The sequence below is a fragment of the Cucumis melo genome, chromosome 6 (assembly GCF_025177605.1).
Source record: "Cucumis melo cultivar AY chromosome 6, USDA_Cmelo_AY_1.0, whole genome shotgun sequence".
NCBI lineage: Eukaryota > Viridiplantae > Streptophyta > Magnoliopsida > Cucurbitales > Cucurbitaceae > Cucumis > Cucumis melo.
The window spans coordinates 27,462,761-27,487,187 of NC_066862.1; the positions used below are offsets into that span (position 1 = coordinate 27,462,761).

At 36.1% G+C, this 24,427-nt stretch overlaps 2 protein-coding genes across 5 annotated transcripts; one reads left to right on the top strand and one right to left on the bottom strand.

Moving 5' to 3' along the window:
* The first annotated feature begins 313 nt into the window (after positions 1-313).
* On the top strand, positions 314-8,273 carry LOC103490637 (AT-rich interactive domain-containing protein 3-like). Of its 2 annotated transcripts, none has more exons than XM_008450220.3 (13): positions 314-655; positions 1,160-1,899; positions 1,992-2,031; positions 2,464-2,516; positions 2,900-2,945; positions 3,373-3,465; positions 6,552-6,659; positions 6,765-6,816; positions 6,917-6,992; positions 7,124-7,190; positions 7,275-7,325; positions 7,691-7,783; positions 7,952-8,273. In XM_008450220.3, exons 2-13 carry the CDS (start codon positions 1,193-1,195, stop codon positions 8,051-8,053), a joined length of 1,488 nt encoding a protein of 495 aa, XP_008448442.2. In that variant the 5' UTR covers positions 314-655; positions 1,160-1,192; the 3' UTR covers positions 8,054-8,273. The 2 variants fall into 2 exon arrangements, with proteins under 2 accessions (XP_008448442.2, XP_050942295.1); XM_051086338.1 differs by having other exon boundaries at positions 365-655; positions 1,166-1,899.
* Positions 8,274-8,570: 297 nt separating this feature from the next.
* LOC103490636 (serine/threonine-protein phosphatase 7) lies at positions 8,571-23,067 on the bottom strand. Of its 3 annotated transcripts, XM_008450217.3 has the most exons (5): positions 22,283-23,067; positions 21,516-22,010; positions 19,377-19,523; positions 17,399-17,506; positions 8,571-8,746 (listed from the first exon to the last, which is right to left on the bottom strand). In XM_008450217.3, exons 1-5 carry the CDS (start codon positions 22,847-22,849, stop codon positions 8,666-8,668), a joined length of 1,398 nt encoding a protein of 465 aa, XP_008448439.2. In that variant the 5' UTR covers positions 22,850-23,067; the 3' UTR covers positions 8,571-8,665. The 3 variants fall into 3 exon arrangements, with proteins under 3 accessions (XP_008448439.2, XP_016900612.2, XP_008448440.2); XM_017045123.2 differs by lacking the exon at positions 19,377-19,523; XM_008450218.3 differs by lacking the exon at positions 17,399-17,506 and having other exon boundaries at positions 22,283-23,066.
* Positions 23,068-24,427: the final 1,360 nt, after the last annotated feature.

Genomic DNA, 24,427 nt, shown 5'->3' on the forward strand with positions numbered 1-24,427 from the left:
CCAATTTTTCTAAAATCAATTTAGAATGATTTAAAAAAAATTTAAAATTAGTTTTGCGTCAAAAACCATTATCCGAAGGAAAAGTGTTTTCAATATTCACCCACTTAAAATCACACTCAAACACATATTTAATAATTTCGAAGTACTCAAAGCAAACATAATAATTCAAAACCATTTTTACGTGAGATTTTATTTAGGGATATCTTTTTTCTTTTTTAATAGTGAAATAGCCTAACTTATTTACAAATAAAAAGTTTGATACATTGGCATAGATGTAGAATCTAGATTGACATTATTTACTTTTTCTTTTTTTTAATGAATTTATGGGGTTTTAGAAAACCATCTAACTCGGATTTAATAATAGAACCATTGCATTTTAACAGAAGAATGGTATGCCGTAATATTGAGGCCATCGATGTTTCGCAACCACTTGTGGAGGTCCAAGTTCTGATGGCGATCGTTCTCCTTCAAGGCGTGCACCTCCCGCGCGAGAGAAACTAGAAATAGATAACGTCCAATTCTAATTTCTGAAGAATCACGTTATTGAAACGGACAATCGGATTGGAAACGGTATCATATAGGCGTGATTCTTAGGGTTTCTTTCTGGGTTGCATGTTCGTAAAATTACCACCAAACATCAAATCAGCAATTTCAGGTTTGAATCCACAAGCATGCCGCTCCTTCTCTTTTCCAGATTAACCCATGAGCATCTGTATCTCATACTGTTTCCCCGTCTGCTCCCCCTCAAAATGCATATCGTACAAACTACCTTTTCTCTCTTTTTCGTCTTTGAAGCCTTGATGTCTTACGCATTTTAGGCAAATGTGTATGCTATTTCGTTTATTTGATTCGATTGATGGGGGGAGGGCATGAGAAGCGAATCTTAGGGTTAGGTTTTTCCATAAAAGTTAAGATGAGGATCATGGGTTGAGCGTTTTGTATAGGAAGTTGCTCTCACCTACCGACTATTGCTACTTCCATGTCTTATTTCTCATAGACGCCCAACTCCTTTTTCTGGATTTCTGAGTTGGGTTTTTCTTTTATTAAGTGCAGCATTTTTTCCCCTTATCTGTCTTCTGAAAACCAAAATTTCACGAGTTGCATTATTTCCTTCATTTCTTTAACTTTCTTCTGGAAACTAACTTCCATTAGTATTTAGTTGTAGATTCTGATTCTTCCGTTGGAACTGAAGATGAGTGACGCGAAGGAGAAACAGGAATTTGTACAAGATGTATCAGCTGTTTTAAGTGAAGGAAACCATGTTAATGCAAAAGAAGATGAGCTACATGATTCTCTCTCTGTGCCAGCTGAGGCAACTCCAAACTCTTGTGAAAAAGAGATTGATTCACCTGAAACTCGTGTACAGGAAATTGTACCTCAAATTTCTGGGCATTCACTTCCCATGAATTATGACCAAGAGTTGGATAAGCCTGTTGCAGAACCTGCTTCTGATGTCAAGTCTGGCCCTATTGAGTTACCCCCAAGGGATCTAGATGCTGCTGTTTCCAGCTCTCCCCTAGAAACTGTTCAGTCCTCCATGGATGCGAAATCTGAGACCTTTGAGATGCCTGAAATTAAAAACTGTTCTCTCGATGATGCTTCAGCAGCAAGTCACGATGAACCTGTAACTCCCCATCCAGTGTCATCTTGTGTAAAAGCTGAAACAGAAAATGCCATAGAATTGAAGGTCAATGAAGACATTGTTACTACACCTCATAATGGGGATTCAAACATGAATCACTCGTTTATTTTGGATGAAAACCATATTGCTGAAGGTAGTGAATCAGGAACAGAAGAAGAGCAATCTGCTTTCATGAAGGAGCTTGAGAACTTCTTCAGAGAAAGAAGCTTGGAATTCAAACCTCCTAAGTTCTATGGCGAGGGTCTGAATTGCCTCAAGTAAAATTTTATTCTTCTTTACTGTAGCATGATTTATATCATCCAATAGGTAATGGAGTTCTCAGCTCACATTTTGAACTTTTTATTATAAGGTTGTGGAGGGCCGTGACTAGATTGGGAGGCTATGACAAGGTATTTTTTGTTGCTCTTTTTTTAATGACCACAATGCTTCTTGCATCAATGACAGACATGTTTGGATCATGCAAAATCTAATGTAAATATTTCAAAGATGGTTCTAGTTCCCATGTGATTTTTTGTTTAGGGCTTAAGCAGCCTCGTACACAATGAGGCTATAAAATGTATTTGATAGGTACAATGCCTAAATTTAATGGTCGAGAAAATGAACGTGGTTTTTATAACTTTGTGCAAAGTGTTTTAATTGCTCCCCTTAATCAACCTCAGGGCATAGGTAGTTGGTGGAGAAAATTCCGGGTGTACGATTTATTTTTTTATTATGCTTTCTTCTCATGATATTTCTTGTATCATTTGATTCAATTGTTTTTTTTTTTTTGGCTCTGAAACCTTATTTTTGACGCATCCATCACTGGCATCCTTTTCGGACAGGTGACTTCATGCAAGTTGTGGCGTCAAGTAGGAGAGTCTTTCAAGCCTCCAAAGTAAGGACACAATTGGTAGTCTAATATCAAAATCTTCCTACGTGTGACACTGTGGGAGACAAGTTGCTGCTTTTCCCAATAATTTTTCGAATTGTTAATTTAGTTTAGGTTCTTTCACCTGTCTTTCTTATTGTTTATTAAGAGTAAAATTAGTTTTAATGCCTGAAATCATTGAAAAGCCTAGTTTAATGCCTAACCTAATTCTGGTTTACATTTATACTAAATCATTGTCGACGAATTCTTCAGGTAGTTTGAAGAATAGATGGTTTCATGGTATTTGAGTTGTAACATCTCCATTTTAGAGGAATTTTTTTTTTCTTTTATATTGCCTCATCTTTCAGCCTATATACGATAAGCTTTTTTTTTTTTTTTTGGTTCTGCAGGACATGCACTACAGTTTCATGGACATTTCGAGGATTTTATGAGAAGGTGATGACGAAAAGATATTTTCTCTGAATATTTGTGTATTTCCATTGATGTATTTATATCTATATTTTGTATGCGCGTCCTATGGGATTTCATAGTCACAGGTTTCTTATAAACAAAAGGTTATGGGATTATTAACTCTACTTGTGGGTTATTCGAAGTTTTGTGATGAAGCTTATAAATATAATCCATTCCACTTATTTCAAATGGATGAAGTTTTAAATCTCCATGTATTCTTTCTTACTATAGCAAGTATTATTTCAATTTATTATCTGAGTTTTGTTGCACTTTTTTTAACCTTAGCTTTGTATCAAGACTCAAGCGTCTCCAATCTCTATCTATGCTTAGAAGATCATGGAAAGAGAAACATATACAGTTGCATAAGTTATTTAACACAACACTTTTGGTTGTAACTTCTTGGTTTTTTTAGGCTCTCCTTGATTATGAGAGGCATAAAACCAATGGTGGCGAACTTAGTGTACCTATTGCTTCCAACTCAGAACCTATGAGTATTGAAAACCAGGTATTACAGAATTTCAATCTCTGAACTTGTATTATTTTATTTCTTCATGACGAATAGCATCTAGTGTAATACCAAAGACTATTATTTTGATCGAATGAGAATCTTCTTCTCAATATGAGAGATGTTTATTTATAGGTGAAAATGTATACAAGTAGTCGTTAACTATCTAAGTAGTTTTAATAACAACAGTAAAGTCTAACAGAAATAGCGAAACAGTAGTAAAACAGTCCATCCCAAGATTGTCCAGCCCACCCCGAGCTTGTCCCGAGATGTATTACATCATTCCACCCCCCCCCCCCCCCCCCCGCGAGCATCGAACTCATCCCGAGTTGAGTCTGTTATGTACATTGGAATCTATCAAGAGCAACAAAGTATGACCAAACCAACCTTGTGATCGAAGCTACGTTTTGGACAAAAATATTGTAATCGAAGGGATAAAATCAAGACAAAAAATCAAATATGGCCACTAAAAGATGAACCTCTTCATCGGCTGTTGAAGAATCACATTTTCTTTATCATTTGCTTCAAGTTCTTTGATGGTTTGAAGATTCATTTCTCTGCGACCAATGTGTCGTTCATGTTTGATTTTTGCTTGTCGTTTGATGCTTCTTTTTCATCTTCTTAGTTGGATTTTTCTTGCACTTGTGACCATTTCCAGATCAACATTTTCAAATTTTTGTTCTTCAATTTTATCTTCATAATTTTCATTTTCCATCCATGATTCTTTTGTTTTTTCTTTTGTATATGGAACCAATTCATTCTTGTACTCTTGCAAATGAATTGATAGTTGATCTACACGTGGAGTCATTTTCCCCAATGAACGTTGGTTTCTTGGAAAATGGGTTTGATTGGATCGTTGGGCTATTTTTTGATATTGTCGCCTTCTTATTCCATCCCAAACTGCCCTAGAAACATCATTGGAGTCACTAGAAATAATAGAATCAAATTTCCAATTTTGATAACGATAGGTTCTTTGAGAAAATCGAGCATGGCCAAAATTAGAATGTTGAAATTCTTCTTCTGTATCACTTGAATCAGAACTCCAGCATTTCTTTTGAAAGTAAAATTGATTTTCTTGTCTACTGCTTTTTTTCTTAGACATCTTCTTTGATTGATAGTAATCCATTCTTACAAAATTTTGAAAGAAATCTTAAAATCTTGGGGAAACTTCTGGTTACTTTTGATTATGTCTCCTATGTTCTTGAGCTTCAAACCTCCTTTCTTAATGAATTTGCCCACCTCTATTTATTCCAGCCCAACAAATGCCTCGCTGCCCCCAATCTCGGACGAATTTTTGTCATTCTTGATGTATTTGAGGATGAGCTAATGTTTCTAGCCTTTGCAGAACTTCTTGCATTGTGTTTGTAATCCCTGCATTGAAGCCTCCAAGGACAGCAAGCATCTCGAGGTGGTTCTTGGAGATAGGACGAGTGTTTCATCCGCCACTTGGTTTTGAGCAGGTTGCTCAGCCACCGCCAGTTGGTTTGGTCCCAAGAGCTTATGGTGCTCTAATACCGATTGGTGTAATACCAAAGACTATTTTTTTGATTGAATGAAAATCTTCTTCTCCAAATGAAAGGAGATGTTTATAGGCGAAAATGTATACAAGTAGTCGTTAACTAAGTGGTTGTAATAACAACAGTAAAGTTTAAGGGTGTGTTTGAGGGAAGGAAAGAGTTATGGAGGAAAAAGATTACAATAATCCTAGGATTATGATAATCCTAGTATTATGATAATATGTGTTTAGAGAAAAGATTATTATTGGTAGTGTTATGGTAATATGTGTTTGGGAGAAAAAATATAAAAGATAGTGTTATGATAATATGTGTTTGGGGGAAGAGTTATGATTGTAGTAATTTAAAAAACAATAATAAATTTTTGATTGGATTATTTGGGTAGGGTAATGTAGGGTTGTAAGAAAGTAAAAATAGGATAAGATAGAGTTATTTAAGGATTAGGATAACCCTAATCCCCCTTTATCATAATCCTTGGGCCAAACACGGTTTAGCCCAATTTTCTAATCCTTTTCCCTCTAAAACCCCACCCCAAACATACCCTAACAGAAATAGTAAAACAGTAGTAAAACAGTCCATCCTCCAGCCCACCCCAAGCTTGTCCCAAGAAGTATTACATCACTACCCCAAGCTTGTCCCGAGATGTCAATCATTGCCCCAAGCTTGTCCCGAGATGTATTACATCAGCATATAGGTAATATTTTTGGGCAAATTTAATTGTCTTATTTTATAAATAAAAGAGCTATTATTGTGTTTTTTGCTCACAAAATGAGGTAAGAGAGAGTTGAAAGTTACATATAAAGCATTTCATTTCATAGATTCAGGGCTAGTGACTGGTTTCAACTATTATTTAGTTTTTTTCGCTTTTATATGACATGTGTTTAGCAATACTTGGTTATACCTAATTTGGATTTGTAAAAGTTTTTTAATTCACTATCAGAGGCTTGCTCCCCATTCTTCCTTGAGGCTTGTGCCTTACCTCTCCATGAGGAAAAGGCATCCTTTAGTCTTCTAAGACATTGGTCATAGATTCTCCCAAATTTTGGTGGGAAATTGTGTCAGGCTCTGTTAGATGATTGATATCTCTAGAAGCTTATTCCGTAAAAGTATAATATTCCATCAAAGAATATTTCCAGTAGACAAATATTGTTCAATGAAATCATTGGTATTAGTCCTGCCAATAGCCACTAGCTAACCAAAAAGTGTGTTTTTCAACCGCCATAGCTTAGGTAAGAACAAAAAGAAGTTGAATCATGGGGAGGGGTTTGAGGAGCTAACCAAAGATCTGGAATAAGAAAGACATCCAATCTGAGGCCATCTTAAATGTTGCATATGTGTGTGCTAGTTTTAGGAAGTAAATGTGTTATTTGTTAATAATGTTGGTGTTATTGATCCTGCTCATGTTTGTATTATATTGCCCTGGGAAAATGCCATCCTGCTAATGATTGTTTGCCTCAAGGAAATACCAATGAGACAAACTAGTACATGATCAAATAAATTAGTGTACAGTCAAATTTCTTCAGTAATTTTGTAAATGCTTATGTTCTCTCTCGCACACACAACTTTAATCAGGGACCAGGATCAGGTAGAGCACGAAGAGATGCTGCTGCACGCGCTATGCAGGGTTGGCACTCACAACGTCTTCTGGGAAATGGTGAAGTTAGTGACCCTATTATTAAGGTCTGGTGAATGCTGTGTTTCATGGATTGTTTCCTCTTGTGCATCCTCAATTTATTCCATTACTATCCTTTTCCAATGGAGTGCCATTTTTAATAATCTCTGTAGGACAAGAACTCACTCTCAATGCAGAAAAGGGAAAAACAACTAAAAAGCATTGGTAAGCTTCTTTTGTGTTCTTCACAGTATGGATGGCTGCGTAGTTGTAATTCTTCCTTCATGTGGTTACAACTATTATTAATAATTTTTGGTTGATGTAGGTCTTCTTAAACGTAAGAAACCATCTTACATGGAGCACGCCATGAAATCAACACGTACAAAATCACCGAAACCACAGTTAGTAACCTCTCTTTATATGGTTTTTTATTTGTGCACAATTGGCCAATTTGTGTTGTGCATGTAAGAAACATTGGATGGAATGTTGGTAAGGGGATTTAGCATTTAAAAAATTTTCTGTCTGTGGCTAGGTTGGACGTAGCAGTAGTTGATATTGGACAACCAGCCGACTGGGTCAAGGTCAATGTGCAGAAAACTGTAAGTTGCGGAAGTAAGCTTTAATGAAAAATACCTGTAATAACGATCATAGGGCCAACTTTCATAGTTCCATTCTTGTGGCAGAAAGATTGTTACGAGGTCTATGCATTAGTTCCCGGACTACTTCGCGAGGAGGTACCTCATTTCTGTTTTATTCCATTTCATCATTTGCAAATTTGCAATGTGTACTGTTGTCATGGAGAAACTGGCTTTCATTTTTTTTTTTCATTTTTTTTATATTTTATTTAATCAATTAAAACTTTTAAGAAGTTCAATTGACAGCGCATTTGCTTTGGATTTTTTTTTTTCTTGCAATGGTTAAGAGAGATGAGCATTTTCTATCTGTTTGCTGTGCTAGCAGGCCTTGCGCTATGAGCTCAAGGCATCTTTACTTTGAACTTTTTTTTTTTAAATTTTTGGTTTAGGTCTGAATTAGTACATATATTTCATAGTTGTCCAAGCAGCGTGTAAACATTTTTCGAATTCCTCTGTTTCTGCAGGTGCGTGTTCAGTCTGATCCGGCAGGACGCTTGGTCATTAGTGGTGAACCTGAACATCCTGATAATCCATGGGGTGTCACACCCTTCAAAAAGGTCCTTTCCCACCTTAACTTGATTAAGAAGCAGTTTATTTTAGTAACCAGAATTACCTTCAACAATATACATCATCGTTGATACTTACAGGACTTCCTACGTTTTCTCTTATCTCTTAAAATTTTGTGAATTTAGAAAAAAATATTCAATGCGTATTTTTGGTGGCAGGTGGTCAGCCTACCGTCAAGGATTGATCCACATCAGACTTCTGCCGTTGTCACCTTACATGGACAGTTGTTTGTTCGTGTTCCATTTGAACAGTTGGAATGAATGCGTGCTCACTTGAAGCTCTATGTTCAAACCAATCTTGTAGTTTGACATGTTAGTCTGTTTTATAATGTTAATACGGTTTGACAGTGGCAAAAAACCATTTAGATAGGCAGGAAGCATGATTTTGTTTTGTAAGATCTTTGATAGTGGTTAGCTAGCGTTGAAAAGCTGTTAATGTATCTTATATGAACTTAATCTAAGGTATAGCTAGTTTTACAAATCTTCTTACTAATTGCTAATCCCTTTGCGGCTTATTTACAGTATCAAGGTTACTACTGTTCATTTATTCTTGATAAATATTGGTCGACGATTGCATCAATTTGGCCCTAGGAAAAGGGGAGTATACCGATAAAAACTTGTCGATTGACAACATGAAATGGGTAAAGTTGAAAACAGCAGATTGATCAGCGTCAATATTAAGGCATGGACGTGAAATTTTCATTTTCAATCAAACTAAGGTTTGTAGTTCATGTATAAATTGAAAATAGAAATGTAAAGAATTTACGACACTTTAAAAGAAATCAACCAGAAAAGGATATTACTCTTGCAACGTGATGTAACAATATTCATAATCTCATAATTTAATCATTTAAAAAATTACAATTTACACATTCATGGTTCAGTTGCCATTGAAGCCAAGTCTAATTCTTCGTCAGAATCAATTACATCCTCAAAATCATAATATGCTTTGACCTGCATGTGAAGTAAGAAGGGTTAGCTCCATTTACAAGACCTCGATAAGCATAACAGTACAATATTGTATGATACATCTCCATTTACAAGACCTCGATAAGCATACCAGTACAATATAACAGTATGATACATCTACTCTATCATTATAAGATAAGAGAAAGGGCTACAATTGCGACGTGAAATGTGATAATAAATCACCTTTACCTCCAACTGAGGCATTCTGAGGCAATCCGTTTTCACTCTCTTTTTGTTGAGTGCATCATTGATACGTCAAATTACAAACAATACTTGCCCAGAAATCTCTAGTTGGACTCCAAATATAATTTTCTATAGAGATCTTTGGAGGGCTTGGGACTCGAAGGTAACTTTCATTCATTCCAAACATTTTATACTATACAATACCATTCATATCCACCTCACCTTCTAGCTTTGAAGTGCTAGGTTAAAAGGCTATTTCCACCCAAAAGCTCAGAGCAAATTCTTTATGGATGGTAATGCAGATGGCAAATTAAGCCATTTGGCTTGTTCTGACTTGGTTTCTCAATCGCTTGAAGCTGGCTGGCTTGCTATCGGAGGCTTGAAAAAGAAGCTTGGTACTAAAAGCAGAATGGGAATGGAGGTTTAGTCATGAATTTTCTGCTTTGTGGAGAAAGGTGATGACTAATATTTAGTTAAAAGGAGGGAGGGGATCTCCTTGTCTAGTTGCCCTTAAAATTACCTCTAAGTCTTCCATTTATAGTATAATAATTGGAAAGGCATCCATTTATTTCATCGTCCAAAAAAACAACTGTTGGATGAACAAAATAACAAAAGGGGGGAAAGGATGATTTAAGGATATGTTAGTAAATTTGTGTAATGGTAATTTTGTAAACTACAAATGGATCTTCCACATTCGTAGGGTTTTAATGTGAAAGGTGTTTTAAGCCACAAGAGGAAATTAAGTTTGTCCAAAAACGTAAGGGAAGGTAAGCGTAACCGTGTGTCGTTGTAAATCGTTCGTTTTCTAGTAGTATCATCATGAATACCATTTCAACCTGAATCCAATCTGCAGGGCAGTGGTTTGAATTAAAAGTGCTTATTTTTTTATATATATTTAGAGTCGTTTCAATCTTATTTTCTATAAAAAAAAGTGTTTAACTATATATAATTTTGAACTAAGAAGGCTCAGCCACTGTCCTGTCTTACATTCTGTTTCTGCCCTATTTTCTTTTCTAGTTTTCGGGGAGTTTTTAGATTTGCTATAACAGGTTGGATTCCACTCTCATCGTACTAGGTTGGATATTGTTCTCATTGTTGTAATAGGCTAGTCTTATTTGGGATATGATGTTTTGGTGTTAAGGGGGTGTCAACCTAGTTGAGATGTTCGGGTGCTCCTTCTGATCTCCTAGTTCTTCTTTCGATTGTTTAGACTTCTTTATTTCGCTCTTTGTATAATTCTCTTGTACATTGAGTTCTTATTATTAATAAAGAAGTTTGTCTCCATTTTAAAAAATATATAATTTTGAAAAAACAATGAAATTGTGAAAAGAAATGAAATCAGTTGCAATTTGTTTGATTATTCTTATCTTATTTGGTGGAGGATTCACAGCTACATTTAAGGATTCCCCTTTGGATACCAACCATTTGGCTGATACTCATAAATGTTGCAAAGTTGGTTGTGTCATTTCTCTCTGCAGCAAATTGACCACCAAAGAAAACTCGAGTGAGATAATTTCTAGTACTCCCACAGTAACTATTTTAATCTTGTACATTGCGGGATCAAATTAATATATCTATATTAATCATTTAAGTTTTTTAGGACTTCTAATGTCTCAATCTAAATGCTTTTACGTGTCTAATATCCCTTGCATATGGTTGAATATATCTATGAATGTCGCATTCTAGTTGAGATGTCATGGTCTACCTACCTATTCACATTACCTTTTCTTTTTCCCAAAAAAAGTTTTCAGGCCAGTTGGTGTTTCAATATTTCTTTTATATTTTAAGCACTATAAGTGTCGGCAAACATTCTATGAAAGAGTTTTGAAACAAGGTAGCACTCTTTCAGTCATTTTAGCTTAACTTCCAACACAGCCGTTGATCTTTCAGAATCGATTCAGTCCAAATAGCTTTACACTTGGTTCAAAGGAGAACAAAATCTACACCAACAAATCCAAAAGGACACCCTCAAAATCTGAATATGATCCAAAAGGTTGTTGATTGATTTAGATGTAAAGATGAAGATTTTGTCGTTTCTTTCCTTCCAAATAAACCGAAAGGACGGTTAGAACTAGTTTCTTTCTAATTCTCTATGAACCAAAAGATTGTTGATTGTGTTCATCACTTATTAATTGACAAAAAAGAATTTGATTCAACTCTAGGAGAAATTTCTACATTTATCTTTTAGGTTCCATCAATTTTAAATCAAAGCAACCGCCTAGGTCAACACCATCAGTGGAAGACCGAGAAACTATTGGCAACAACGATAGTAGGAGAGAGCTTCATGAGTCATGCTCATTATTGAACAACACACGGCTAATTTGGGAAAACCCTTTAAGTTCTAGAAAAGAAAGAAGAAATTGAAGATTTTCTTTTCAAAATTTTGCAAGAAGGGACTATTTATAATCAAGGAAGAATTTCAACGTCAAGTGATTCCAAAGAAGAATTCCAACATCAAGTCACTCATGCTTGATTTTATGAAAGAACCTACAAGATCCACGTAGGTTCTTCAATAATTGGGTGTACTTAAATTGAAGGGTCCCTTGTCTTAAGCCTCTAGAAGCTTGAATCAACCATTTAGGGTAGCCATTACAAGAATAGAATATTTCTTATTCCTAACACAACCCCACATCCACATCCTCCCCTTATAGCAAAGCCTTTTTTCATCAACATCTTATCCAGAAAACCCCAATCAACATGATCATAAGCCTTCTCAAAATCGAACTTTAGCACAACCCCCTCCTTCTTCTTCAACCGGTAATCCACTAAGGCTTCATTGGCAATTAGGGCTTGGTCCAAAATCTGCCTTCCAACCAAAAAAGCTCCTTGCACCTCAGAAATGGTGGACAATTACCTTCCTTAACCAATTAGCAAGAACCTTAGCAAGGTTTCTATAAACACTGGTGATGAGGTTAATAGGACGAAAATCTTTCACCCTACTGGCGTTTTCCTTGTTAGGGATTAGACACAAGGGTTTCCACCCAAGAGTCATTCAAAATGCCTGTCATAGAACTCTTTAAGAAAACCCTCCAAACTTGCTTTTAATGAGATTCTAATTATTCTGAAAGGTCATAGAAAAACCATCAGAGCCAAGAGATTTATTCCTATCACAACTAAAGACAACCTTTCTAATCTCCTCCAAAGAGAACAGGATTGCAAGTTCCTCATTCTCCCTAATCGAAATAGGACTCCAATCAAACGATTTCTCCTTAATTTCTGGGATATAGACGCCGGAAAAAGATCTCAAAATCTCCTCCTCAATCTCCTTGCCATTACTCATACAAACACTAGTCAATAAAAAAAAAAGTAAGGGTATTTCTTAAGTTTGTTTCTTTATAAGTTCAAGGATATTTTTATCCAAAACACTAACGTTTTCCATCCGAAACTAATGGTAAGGGTATTTTTTAACTCATTTTGAAAGTTTAAGAGTATTTTTTAAACTTTTTAAATTTCAAGGGCATTTTTTTTAGTGTAAAGTCTAGGTTATAATTTAGCCTATTACAATTATTATAGAAACGTTGAAAAGTTTATTTTCTGATACAATTTTAAGCTATTCGACAATTCTGTGGGGCCACAAGTCATAGGATATGATGCAAGCATCTGAATGGCTTTAAAATATGGTGTCAAAGAATGCAATCTTTTGTATATTTCGCAAAGAGAGGAGGGTTTCCTTGAATAAAAAAACAAACTATTACAAAGGGGAAAAAACACAAATATAATACAACGAATACAATATAATATAAAATAAAAAAAGAAATAATCAACAGTCCCTCTCAAGCTAATTTGAAGATATTAGTCATTGCCAGCTTATCAATCAATTTATTGAATTGCCAGCTTGAGATGCCTTTTGTTAACACATCTGCAATTTATTATGTCGTCGAAAGGTAGAGTATGCATATTACTCTTGCATCAATCTTTTCTATAAAGAGTCTATCAACTTCAATATGTTTTTCCTTGTCGTGAAGGATTGGAGTGTGGGCAATGGAAATTGCTCACTTGTTATCATAGTAAATGTGCATGGGCATTGTCTAAGTGAATCTCAATTCTTCCAACAGTCTTCTTATCCATATAGCCTCACAAATACCATGGGCTAAAGCTCTAAATTTTGCTTCCGCACTACTTCTTGCGAACACACCAGTGTTTTTAAAGGCTCAAGGCGCACTAAGGCGCAATGGTCCTCTGGGGCCTAGGCGCAAGGCGCACAAAAAGGCGCGGGCTTTTTTCATGAGGCGCACTATATAAAAAAAAAAAAGAATATATATATATATATATATATATATATATATATATATATATATATACATACAAAATTGAAAGGAACAACAATGTATAAAATATAAGTAAATAACCAATATAGAAATGAGATTTAACTCTAATGTATAAAATATTATAATATTAGTTTTCTACCCAAAAAACAAAACACAATAGAAGTTCATTCCTAAAGATCAAACTCATCATCACTAAATTGATCCTCATCTTCATTCACTCCTTCGTTGGACTTATAGCCATTGGTATCTTCTTCTTCCTGATCAGAGTCATCCAAATTTATTTGTTTGGGTGTGGGTTGTGTGGTAGACGAGGATGAACATGAAACATTAGTCGCTCCTGAGGCCCTAGCTCTAGAATAGAAGGTTGGTTCTTTTAAGTAAATATATTAAGTAAAAGTTAAATAGGTTTAAAATAGGTAAATATTTGTTTTTTTTTAATTAAGCCCAGCCCACGTTATAAAGCCCGCGCCTGTGGGCTTTTTGCGCCTACGGCGCCTTGAGGAAGGCGCGCGCCTCAGCGCGCCTTTCCATCGGCGCCTCGCCTACCCACAGAGAAGCGCTGGGGGTGCGCCTTGCGCCTAGGCGCGCGCCTCAGTGCGCCTTTCAAAACACTGGAACACACTATGTTTTTCACTTCGCCAAGTAACAAAATTTCCTCCAACAACGAAGCAGTAACCAGAAGTGGATCTTCTATCCATCGTGCTACCTGCCTAATCAGCATTGATGTAAACTTCACCATTGAGATGGCCATTCCTTTTTCTAGAGTACCTTTCAAACATCTTAGGATTCGTTGGTCAGGAGCATGCACGAACTGACTTACCATACCGCAAAAGCGATGTCAGGACGTGTGTAAGATAGACGAGTCTCCCCACAAGTCTGGTACTTTTCTCTTTCTTTTATCTCATTTTTTGTTGCAGCTTCCAATTTCAAATTGTGCTCGATCGTAGTTTATACCACCTTAAAATCAAGTAAACCTATCTCTTCTAGCTAATCAAGAATATTTCCTTTGGTGGACAAGAATGCCACTTTTGGACCTAACAAACTCCATGCCTAAGAAGTACCTTAAAGTTCCTAGGTCTTTTGATCTAACTTCTTCTTCATGCAAGGCAGTCTTGTCTCATCATTGACGGTAGAATGATCTCATCAACATAAACTATCAAAACCATAATCTTATCAATTTCTTGTATGTTTATAGAACATCATAGGATCAATTTGACTTTGACTGAATCCATAGCTGGTGCTTGCTTTTTCAAAGCGTTCAAACTAGGCTCTAAGAGATGGTTCGAGACCGTATAATGATCTCTAACTTGCACACTTTGTTAATTCTGAGACCTATCTCAAACCCAAGTGGAAAATCCATACATACCTCTTCTTCAAGTTCCCAATTGAAAAAGGCATTTTTACCTCCAATTGATAAAGAAGTCAGTCAAAGTTAACTACAACGAACAACAAAATTTTAATAGAATTAACTTTAGCAACCGAAGCGAATGTTTCTTGATAATCAACTCCCTAGGTCTAAGTAAACACCTTAGCAACCAATCTAGCCTTGCACCTTTCAACACTACCAACAGCTTTACATTTCGCCATGAACACCCACTTGCATCCAACTGTTTTCTTAATTTTTTGTAGTCCAACCATGTCCCATGTGCAATGTTGTTTCAGAGCATTCATCTCTCCATCACTGCTAATTTCCAATTCAAATCATTTAGGGCCTCATGTATATTCCTAGGAACAAATAGGTTGATTATTTTGGATGTGAAGGCTTTATGACTGCCATACAATCTATGATAAGAAAGATAGTTGCAATGGGATATTGGACACAATTACGGGTACCTTTCCTATGGGCAATTGGGAATATCAAGATCAGGGCCATCAAGAAAGGAATTATTAGAAGAACTGAGAGAATGTATGTTACTTGGATCTTTAGAATCATTTATCAAGGTATTAGATTGATTTTGTGATAGATCAACTATCTATTGATTTTGTGACAAATCAACTATCTGTTCTCAATTCCTTTGAGTCAAATTTCTTTTAGTGTAAACCCATAGTACAAGTTTTTGACTTGTCAAGTCAATCTGTAGTATTTCTCTCCCTCAAGAAGAACTCTCTACACTTGGCTCAAAGAATTAGAACTCATAATTTCATAATCGATGATGTTCAGAATATGTGAAGTGTTACAGAAAAATTCTTCAACCTTAGGCGTCTCTCCCTAAAATGATTTGGCCAAAAATTGTAATTTTCCAAAAAAGAAACATCCATACTCTAAAAGTACTTTTTGGTCGGAGGTAAAGCATTTGTAAGCCTTCTTATAGGAGGTGTAGCCTACAAAAATGCATACAGTAGCTCGAGGGTCAAGTTTAATGCAAGTAAGGTTTGGATGATAAACATAAGTAGTGCAACCAAATACTTTAATTGGTAAGAGAACAACCAAACAGTAAGAGAAGAATTTTTTAAGTGATTCAGATAAGTTTTAAAATTCAAAACATTAGTTGTCATTCAATTGCTCATGTATGTAGTTGTAAGGACTACATCGCCCCACAAATATTTTGGGACATTCATAGAGAACATAAGAGCCCGAGCAACTTGAAGTAAATTTCTATTCTTTCGCTCAACAATTCCATTTTGCTGAGGAGTATAACGACATGTAGCTTGATGAAAAATACCCTTTTCGTGTAAGAAATTAATTGTTCCTTGAAACATTTAGTGCCATTTTAATGCGAAGGATGCAGATATTAGTTTGGAACCGAGTCTCAGACATATTGTAAAATCTAACAAAAACGCCTTTTACCTTCAACTTGTTAAAGGTAACAAAAGTAACAAACCAACGCTTACCAATATGATCATCTATAAAGGTAATGAACCAACACTTACCAATGAGTTAAAACTTTAGACAGACCCCAAACATCAATGTGAGTTAAGGAAAAAGGTGAAGAAGCCTACCTTGTAAGGTTTAGGCAAATAAGTGGATCGATGATGTTTGGCAAAAATGCCACTTTCATATTGAAAAAATAAACAATCCAAGATCTTTAAATAAATTTGGAAACAAATACTTTAAGTAAAAGAAATTAGGATGTCCTAATCTATGACACCAGGGCATTATAGTTTTTAACGCAAGGAGAACAGACGCTACTTTGGTGTATATCTCCTAATTTAAGATTTCTACTCGTATGAATCAAAGAGATCTAGACCTTACCAAATCTTTTTGAGGGAGCGAAAGTATTGTGTCACTGAGTTGCTTCTTTAGTGTATATCTCCTAATTTGAGATTCAACTCAAAAACCTATGATTGATTGCCTAAATAAGAGTACATTTGTGTCACACTATCCCACAATTCCTTGGTCATAGAGTAGCACATGTAATTACAGCTGATGTTTTCAACCATGGAGTTTACAAGCCAAGTCATAACCACGGAGTTTTCGACATCCCATGCCGCAAAAGGGTCGTCTGGTTTTGGGCTGTTTTCTCTCTGATAATGTAGCCGGTTTTCCCTTGTCCATGAATATACAATCTATAACACCTTGTGACCAATGAAGAAAGTTGTCTCCATTAAGTCGGATTGTGGTGATTTGAATAGTGGGGCTATTGTAATGGATACAATTGTCGACTTTATCCATGGGTAACTTAGTATTTGACATGGTTGAAGCAACAAAGGTCAAAAAACGGAGAGAACGGATCTGAAAACACAAACCAATCTCGTCATTGGCAGCGGATGACTCCAAAAGGGGAGACTGGCGAGGACACTACAAACAACAACAAAGACAAAAAAAACCCACCAACTAACAACCAAAAATCGCAAGAAAATGCAGGTGCCGGCAACGTCCAACAAGTTTTGGTCAGCGAGGCGATAATTCAGAGTAGAACTATTGGCAACGACAAACCTCAAGGGGGTGGAACACGTGGCTGGCACTGGCACAGGAAGATGGCTATAAGAGTTTTAGGGTTTCAAAAATCTACTCTGATACCATGCCAAAGAATGTAATTTTTTGTATATTTCACAAAGAGAGAAGGGTTTTCTTAAATAGAAGAACAACCCATCTACAAAGAAGGGAAAAATTGGCAAATATAATACAACTAATACAACAAAATATAGTACGAAAAAGGAAATAATTAACATATAGTTTTATATCAAAGTAGGAAATATCTACCAACTTGAGAATAGTTTTCCAAACAAGGCAATAGCTAGCTACCTTCGGTCGTGGAGTAATGGCTTCAAAACTATGAATGATTGGAACATCAAAATTTGGAGGTTCTAGAACAATATATGCACCTTTGTTTTTGTATCTTTCCTCAGTGGCCTACAAGGGAAAAACAGAAAGAAAACTAGTTCTAATTTCAAGTGAAATAAAAGGTAATATCAAGTTTACTCATTTATCAAGAAAATAAAATGCCTTGGTGCTGCAACATTTTAGCATAAATTGTCTCCTACTTAAAAATGTCTTTTTTTAATATCCGTGAGTATCCAGGTCAACTTACGCACACCTCAACTAATCTCACAAGATCACCCACTAACTCTATAACATTTGAGTGTCAAGGAAATTTGTAGGAAATTAATGCCTAAGTACGTGCTTACCATGGACTAAACTCATGATCTCTAAGTCATTTGTTGAGGCTATATCCCATTCTTTACCACTACACCAACCTATTATGGTTCCTACATGAGAAAGAGTTGATGTGGATTCAAACTTTGAGGCATTCTTTTGGGTGCTTTGGATGGAAAGAAATCAAAGATTTTTCTTTTTCTTATAAGAAACGCACTATGAGATGTTTTTTCATCATGTCATTTACTATGCAATATCTTGGTGTAAATTGTCTCCCGTCTTTAATTACTATAGTTACTCCTTACTAACAAATTTGGAAGCCCTTTTGTAATGTCCTTGGAGTTTATCTTTTAACTTTTTGTAAATTTCATCGATGAAATAGTCTACATAAAATGAAGGAAAAGAAAGATATCCAAGTGACCGAGAACAATGACTAGTGAAGGAATCAAAAAATGAATTTTGGTGGTGTTTTTTGACAAAGGTTTTACAAATGGACACAAAGATATCCAGTTTTCTAAAATACTACAACCTACCTTCAAACTCAATAAAGCTATGCCAGTGCATATGTAAAATAGTGTGGACACATTACAATGCCAAGCTAATGGTGGTGTGACAATGACAATCTAGTTGCACTTCACACAACATCTAATCTAGCATTTCGTGAGTGAACTAATTGAAAGAGTCATTTCATACAAAAGAAAATACATCAAAGGTTGGTCTCCACAAGATATGTGGAGCAGGAGAAAAATTGGAAGATGTCATTACCAAAGCAATAATAAATTATTGTTGCAACGAGTTGGTCATGATTGATATATTTTCTCCTGCTTGGGACAGAGTGTTATAATCTATTTTCTTTTATACTTTCCCTCTATTGTAATTGCACGTTTTTTTACTTAGGGCTCTCTTGTGTACCTATATATCTCTGATTCTCCCTAATATGAAATGAAATGAGATTTCTCTCAATATTGAATACAACAGAGATCTCTCGTGTGCCTATATGTCTCTCTCTTTTTGTAATACATACATACATATCTCTAATATGAAATGCAAGTAGATTTCTCTCCACATTGAGTACACCAAGAGAGATGGCTCTAGGTGGCTATGAAGCACAAACACGGAGAAGAAAGACATTAACAAAATTCAGCAAGTGGTTGTTTAATTTACAAGGAAAATAAGCCAATTAGCACTCCCAACAAAAGGACAAAAATGAAAGAGTTCCCAAGGCGTAGGAGGCAGGCTTTTTCTTAGAGGAAAAGGACTCCGAAGGAGAAGTTTTATTCCTTTAACTGAAGGAGAAGAGCTTTAAAACAAGAAAAAGTAAGTAACTGAATAATTCAGAGTTGACGAGGTTAGATTATGCAGGTGAAGGACAGGCAGAAGCACAGGTAGGTAAGGGGGAAGTCAGAATAAGTGGTTGACTGGGCTTTTGAAAGCAAGTCGTAACCCAGATTTCTAGAGGCAAAACACCAAGGCTGACACTGATGTTTTACTGCCAAGCCGATGGATAGAAAACTTATCCCTTCAAGCTGAGTTTAAATAGACAAAAGGAAAGAACTCAAAAGAAATACAAAAATTAAAAACAATCAATGCCATCCGCTCTATAAAGAGATAAAGATTCAGTCAATACCTGAAATTGCGGATAGTCTGGAGCACTAAACAAAGTAATCAGTTTCCCTGAATCTACAACATGATCTATCGTGTAACCCTGATCCATTCCTGCAAGACCGGGTCTCTTTTCTCTAGCATCAGGACCTTCATGGGATCTGATAATTAGCTAGACAACCAAAAGGAAAAGATTACAAACTGATTGTTCTAGACAGTTTTCTTTATGTTATATAATACGTCTAGAATAATGTTGGAGCATCCAACAGTATATGCTACGTTAGTTGACAGATGGAGTTAGGAAGTTGGGCAGTTTTTTACTTGTTAGTTAGTAAGTTCGGGTGTACCGTGTACAACATGACCTGTATCATTCCTTTTTTTTCTCTATTTCTGTGGAATTTAGAATTAAAGCATCAACATCACCATGTCAAAGAGACGGAACATGAAAGGGCAATCTACGAGGATAGAGTAAAGTCAGCTGCGGAAGAGATTAAGAAGACAAAATACAGACAGATTTTGGAAATGGAGAGGCTACTTTTGGAACGATGGAGAAGGAAACCAGCCAGCAACCACCTAGAAGACTAGAAGAACCATATCATGAGGCTTGATCTATACGTTAAGCTTCTATATCTATAAGAACAGTTAAAAGGAGAAGAAAGAAAAACATAATTCTTATCTTAAAAGATGTATAGAAATGGGGGGAGAACTTGACTTTTTTGTTAAGAAACAATAAAAGAATACACGAGCATTAAAAAACTATCGGGCCTATACAAGAAGGGCTCTAAGCAAGAGAAATAAGTCCAAGTGAATAATTACAAAAAAGCCTAGAAACAAAGGGCCAAAGATAAACATAGAATCTAACAAGAGACCAAACATCATCAAAAGAACTATTGAGCCCGTTAAATATTCTATTGTTTCACCTAACTGCCACAAAGCAAACCCTTTATCACGGAAGGGCAGATGAAGGAAAGCTCTTCAAATGCCTCCCTACACTATCATGGAGGAGCCTTTGTATCAAGGGTCCATTGCCAACGGTCTCCAGAGTTTGTCTTTGGGGAGGGAGAAGGATGCTCAATAGGTTGGCTCACTTATCAATCTCCTCTTCCGGAAGGCAGCATTTCCCAAATGGTTTAGGATATCACAAGTCAAGGAGGTTCCAACAATTGAAATATAGGAGGGATGGAATGCCAGATGGAATATTATTAAAAGAACAAATCTTACCAATAATGAGCTGGACTAATTCCAATCTCCATGGAAGAGAAGGTAGAAGTTAGTCGGTATTCGATATTCCATCTAACAAGCTCATGCACATTCTCATGAGATACTTCTTTGGATTAACAAACACAAGATTAATTTTGAACCCCAAAAGGAAAATAGTAAATGTAATACGGAAAGGCAACCAGAAAAGGCGAAATGTTTTACTTGAATTATTCGCCGCAGAAGTCTTAACATGCCTAAAGGTTCCAATAAAGAAGATGAAGGTTCAATCTTGGTCCATCTCGGAGTGTCTTTTGCTTGAGGGAGGAGGAACAGAGGAAGAAATTGGGTATGTGTTTCTTCCCAATGTAACTAGGAAAGATTGATGGAAATAAGAACAAGAGAACTGTTATAAAACCGTCTAGAAACAAGGGTGAAAAACAAAGAATCTAATAAGGGTTCGAACATCAAAATAAGAACCCATGTCCTTTAAAGATTTTGATGTTTCTCTTTCCCCGAAGGCCCACAAAGTAGCTCATAATCCATACTAATACAGATGGTTTAGTAGTTGATGTCACATATAATCAGCTTGGATCAGACAAAATTCATGCTTTTATGCAAATAAAGGTCGCTAAAATAAACCTGAGCGAGTCCAAGTAACAAAAATTAGTTAGTTGATTGATTCTATATTTTTATTTAATATTTCAAACGAGTTTTTGACCCACCAACTGCCACCAGTAAAACTTACTTCATTAGCTAAGAATTGCATGAAAAATATACCTCTGATAAGAAACACTCTTATAGATGACAAGAAATTACCAAAAAGGAGGTAGAAACTCGAGCCCCAAACCAAGGGAGGGTTGTCTTAAAATATATCTTTCAAAAAAACAATATGGATATCGTAGTTCAAACACACACGCACGTTTTAACATCTAAAATAAACTAACGAAGTGTTTGTTAAAGTTACCTTCAGATCGAATTTTTTCAAGAATTCTTCAGTGCAATCAGGACCCCACAAGAGGCCAATGCCCCTCTCTCTATTTGGGGAGAGACCAGGATTCATAGAAGGATCAGACCACAACACATCACCCGGAATTAAATTCAAGCCTTCCCATGGGGGATCAAGAACCGATCTTCTGGCTTTGGATAGCTCCTCCAAAGAACCAAGAGATAACCCCTTGGCTTCCGGATTTAAGATTATCCTACGATTTTTCTTTCCTTTCGATCTTTTAGACGAAGGAACTGATACACTGCGGAAAAGTCCTCCATGAGCCGTATATACACATCCAGCAATAATGGAGGCTAAAGGCAGCCCTTCGAAACACCCCAAACACTTCCGATAGACATGCTTACCTCTGTCTCCATACTTAGTTAGCACCTCCTTCTCAAAACCATAAACGGATGTGCAGTACTTGGACTCGTGGTTTCCACGAAGAAGAAATACACGATGTGGCATAAACACCTTTAGACATTATGGAGCAGAATTTAATCAAATGAAAAACCCCTGATCAAGGCAAAGAAAGACTAGAAAGTAGCAAGAATAAAAGTGATGTCATGATTTCTTTTATAGAAGGGCAATTACTACTAGACTGAGATGATAGAGATTGAACAGAGACTAGATAGAGAAGATTGAGCAGCAGGCCACATGCTACTGTACGCATAACAAAAGATCCCGAAGATGCAGGGAACATGGTTACATGAATGAATAAAAGTAAAACTGATATTCGCAAATACCTTCCAAGCCAATAAGAGCAAAAAAGTTTCAAGACCCCAGGCCCCTCTGTCGACGTAATCCCCATTGAAGACAAAGAAACGGTTTTCAGAAGGAAAACCAGCATCCTGCAGAAGAAAGAGGAGATCGTGAAATTGACCATGGATGTCTCCGACGACGACTACAGTGGAGTCGCTGCTGGGGGGTGAATCTTGGAGGATTTTGAGGCAATTGGGTTCTTTGTGGAGGATTTTAGAAGCGGTGAGGATTAGAGTGTCGAAAACAGAGACGGGAAGGACGGAAGGAAAGTGGGATGGAGGTAAATTTTTGGAAGACCAGTCGAAGGCGGCGATGAGATGATGTATCCACTGGAGGGAAAGGGTGGCATCGGGAGGCCAAGAGAGAGGTAAGTGAATCGGAGGTGGAGTGGAGGACGGTGAAGATGATGTGCAGGGAATTTCTTCAGATTCAGAGAGGGTGGAGGAGGTGGTGGTGGAGGGTAGATGATCGAAAGGAGCCGGAGTAACATCCGTGGGGATCGGATTGGGCAAAGCTGAAGAATCCAAATCCGAAAAATGCTTCGACGACATTGTTATCTTCTTCGTCGTTGAATGATAAGAGATGTAGCAAGCCCTAGCAATGGCAGCGCCTCCATTTCTATACTATTTTATTTTTCTACACTTTACTGCCATGCCATCCGCCAGCTCCTTTTGCACTGCCATTGATTAAGTATCACCATTGCCATAGTATGCTCACCAAAAAGTTCTCATTAAACCGAGCCCATCAATCGAACCCAGCCGCAATGAGCGTATTAAAAGTTAGACACTAATTTAAAACCATTTTTAAAAGATGTTTTCTAAAATATAGAAAAAATAACGACAACAAAATTTTAGTAAATATTTTGACAATTTTTTTATTTTTAAGGAAATATATTTATAATGATGAGATATTTTATGTATCGACAAATTTAACAAAAACACGAAAAATTTTATAAAATTTAGACTATTCCTCGTAGCCAATTAATAATGGATCATATATTATTAATAGAGATTTTGTCAACAATAGATTTTATCACTAATATATTGTCAATAAATCATATATAGAAGTATAACGAAACTAGAGTATTTATTTACAGATTCTGCGTGCTTCTAAGGATGTTTGAAGAGGTAAAATTTAAATAGGATTATTAGTTTTAAGCATAAAAACAGAAGTTGGCTGTAAATTTGTTAAACAGAAATTGGAACATGAGTAAATTTTATATAATCAAATTCAAAATGTTCGATTTAAATATTCGTTACACGTTCATGGGACATGGCAAGGTTGGGGCTCACCCCTATCTCATTCCTCATACTCACAAATTTACTCACAATGAATGGGGTGGGGGTTTTGCAGGGATTGGTTCCCCACGAGAAAATATTCTCTCCTCATGTTTTTTTTTGTCCTAAATTGTCAATAGAAAACTATACCTCACTCCATCCCCATTCCGTGAGAATCAACCGCCTCGAAGGTCTCTACACGGTCAAATGGAGATATTTAGTTATATTATATTCCTATCCTATCATGAGTCACCAAACAACTCCGTTTTTTGTGTTTAAATTAGGAGTGTTCACGGTTCGATTTGAAGCTGAAACTGCACTGTACCGCAAAATGCAAAAAAAAAAAAAAAAAAAAACTTCATATGAACCGAACCGCTCATATGTGTCAAACCGTATCAAAACTCAACTGCATATGCAGTTTGGTTCCGTTCGATTTTAAATCATCTCATACCATAGATATAGGTGTCTACAACCTCATACACGATCGTTTAGCTTTCTATATGATCGTCCAACCTCTTACACAACTATTTAACTTTCTATACGATCGTTCAACTTGTTACACAATCGTTTAACTTTCTATATGATCGTTTATATTTTCATCGGTTAGCTTTTAAATGATTTTAATTGTTTAATCTCTTACACGATCGTTTAACTTTTTATATAATCGTCTACACTTTTATGGTTATATTTTAGAATCAGTTTAACCGAGCTTAGATAAGAAACTATTTCACTTAAAACGAAATTGAACTAAACTACGTGTATTCAATTTCGATTTGATTTCTATTTAATTGTGGTTTGGCTTGTTTTTCAACTATTTTTTGAACCCTCCTGATTTAAAGTACATTCGAGAGA

What these genes read in the sequence shown, in the direction of transcription:
- LOC103490637 (XM_008450220.3), top strand. Translation starts at nt 1,193, where the DNA reads ATGAGTGACGCGAAGGAGAAACAGGAATTTGTACAAGATGTATCAGCT. An exon ending in AAAACAACTAAAAAGCATTG is followed by an intron (nt 6,817 to 6,916) that starts GTAAGCTTCTTT and finishes TGGTTGATGTAG; the next exon opens with GTCTTCTTAAACGTAAGAAA. An exon ending in ACAAAATCACCGAAACCACA is followed by an intron (nt 6,993 to 7,123) that starts GTTAGTAACCTC and finishes GTCTGTGGCTAG; the next exon opens with GTTGGACGTAGCAGTAGTTG.
- LOC103490636 (XM_008450217.3), bottom strand. Translation starts at nt 22,849, where the DNA reads ATGTCGTCGAAGCATTTTTCGGATTTGGATTCTTCAGCTTTGCCCAAT. An exon ending in TGCTCTTATTGGCTTGGAAG is followed by an intron (nt 22,011 to 22,282) that starts GTATTTGCGAAT and finishes TAATGTCTAAAG; the next exon opens with GTGTTTATGCCACATCGTGT. An exon ending in TGAAAAAATTCGATCTGAAG is followed by an intron (nt 19,524 to 21,515) that starts GTAACTTTAACA and finishes TTGGTTGTCTAG; the next exon opens with CTAATTATCAGATCCCATGA.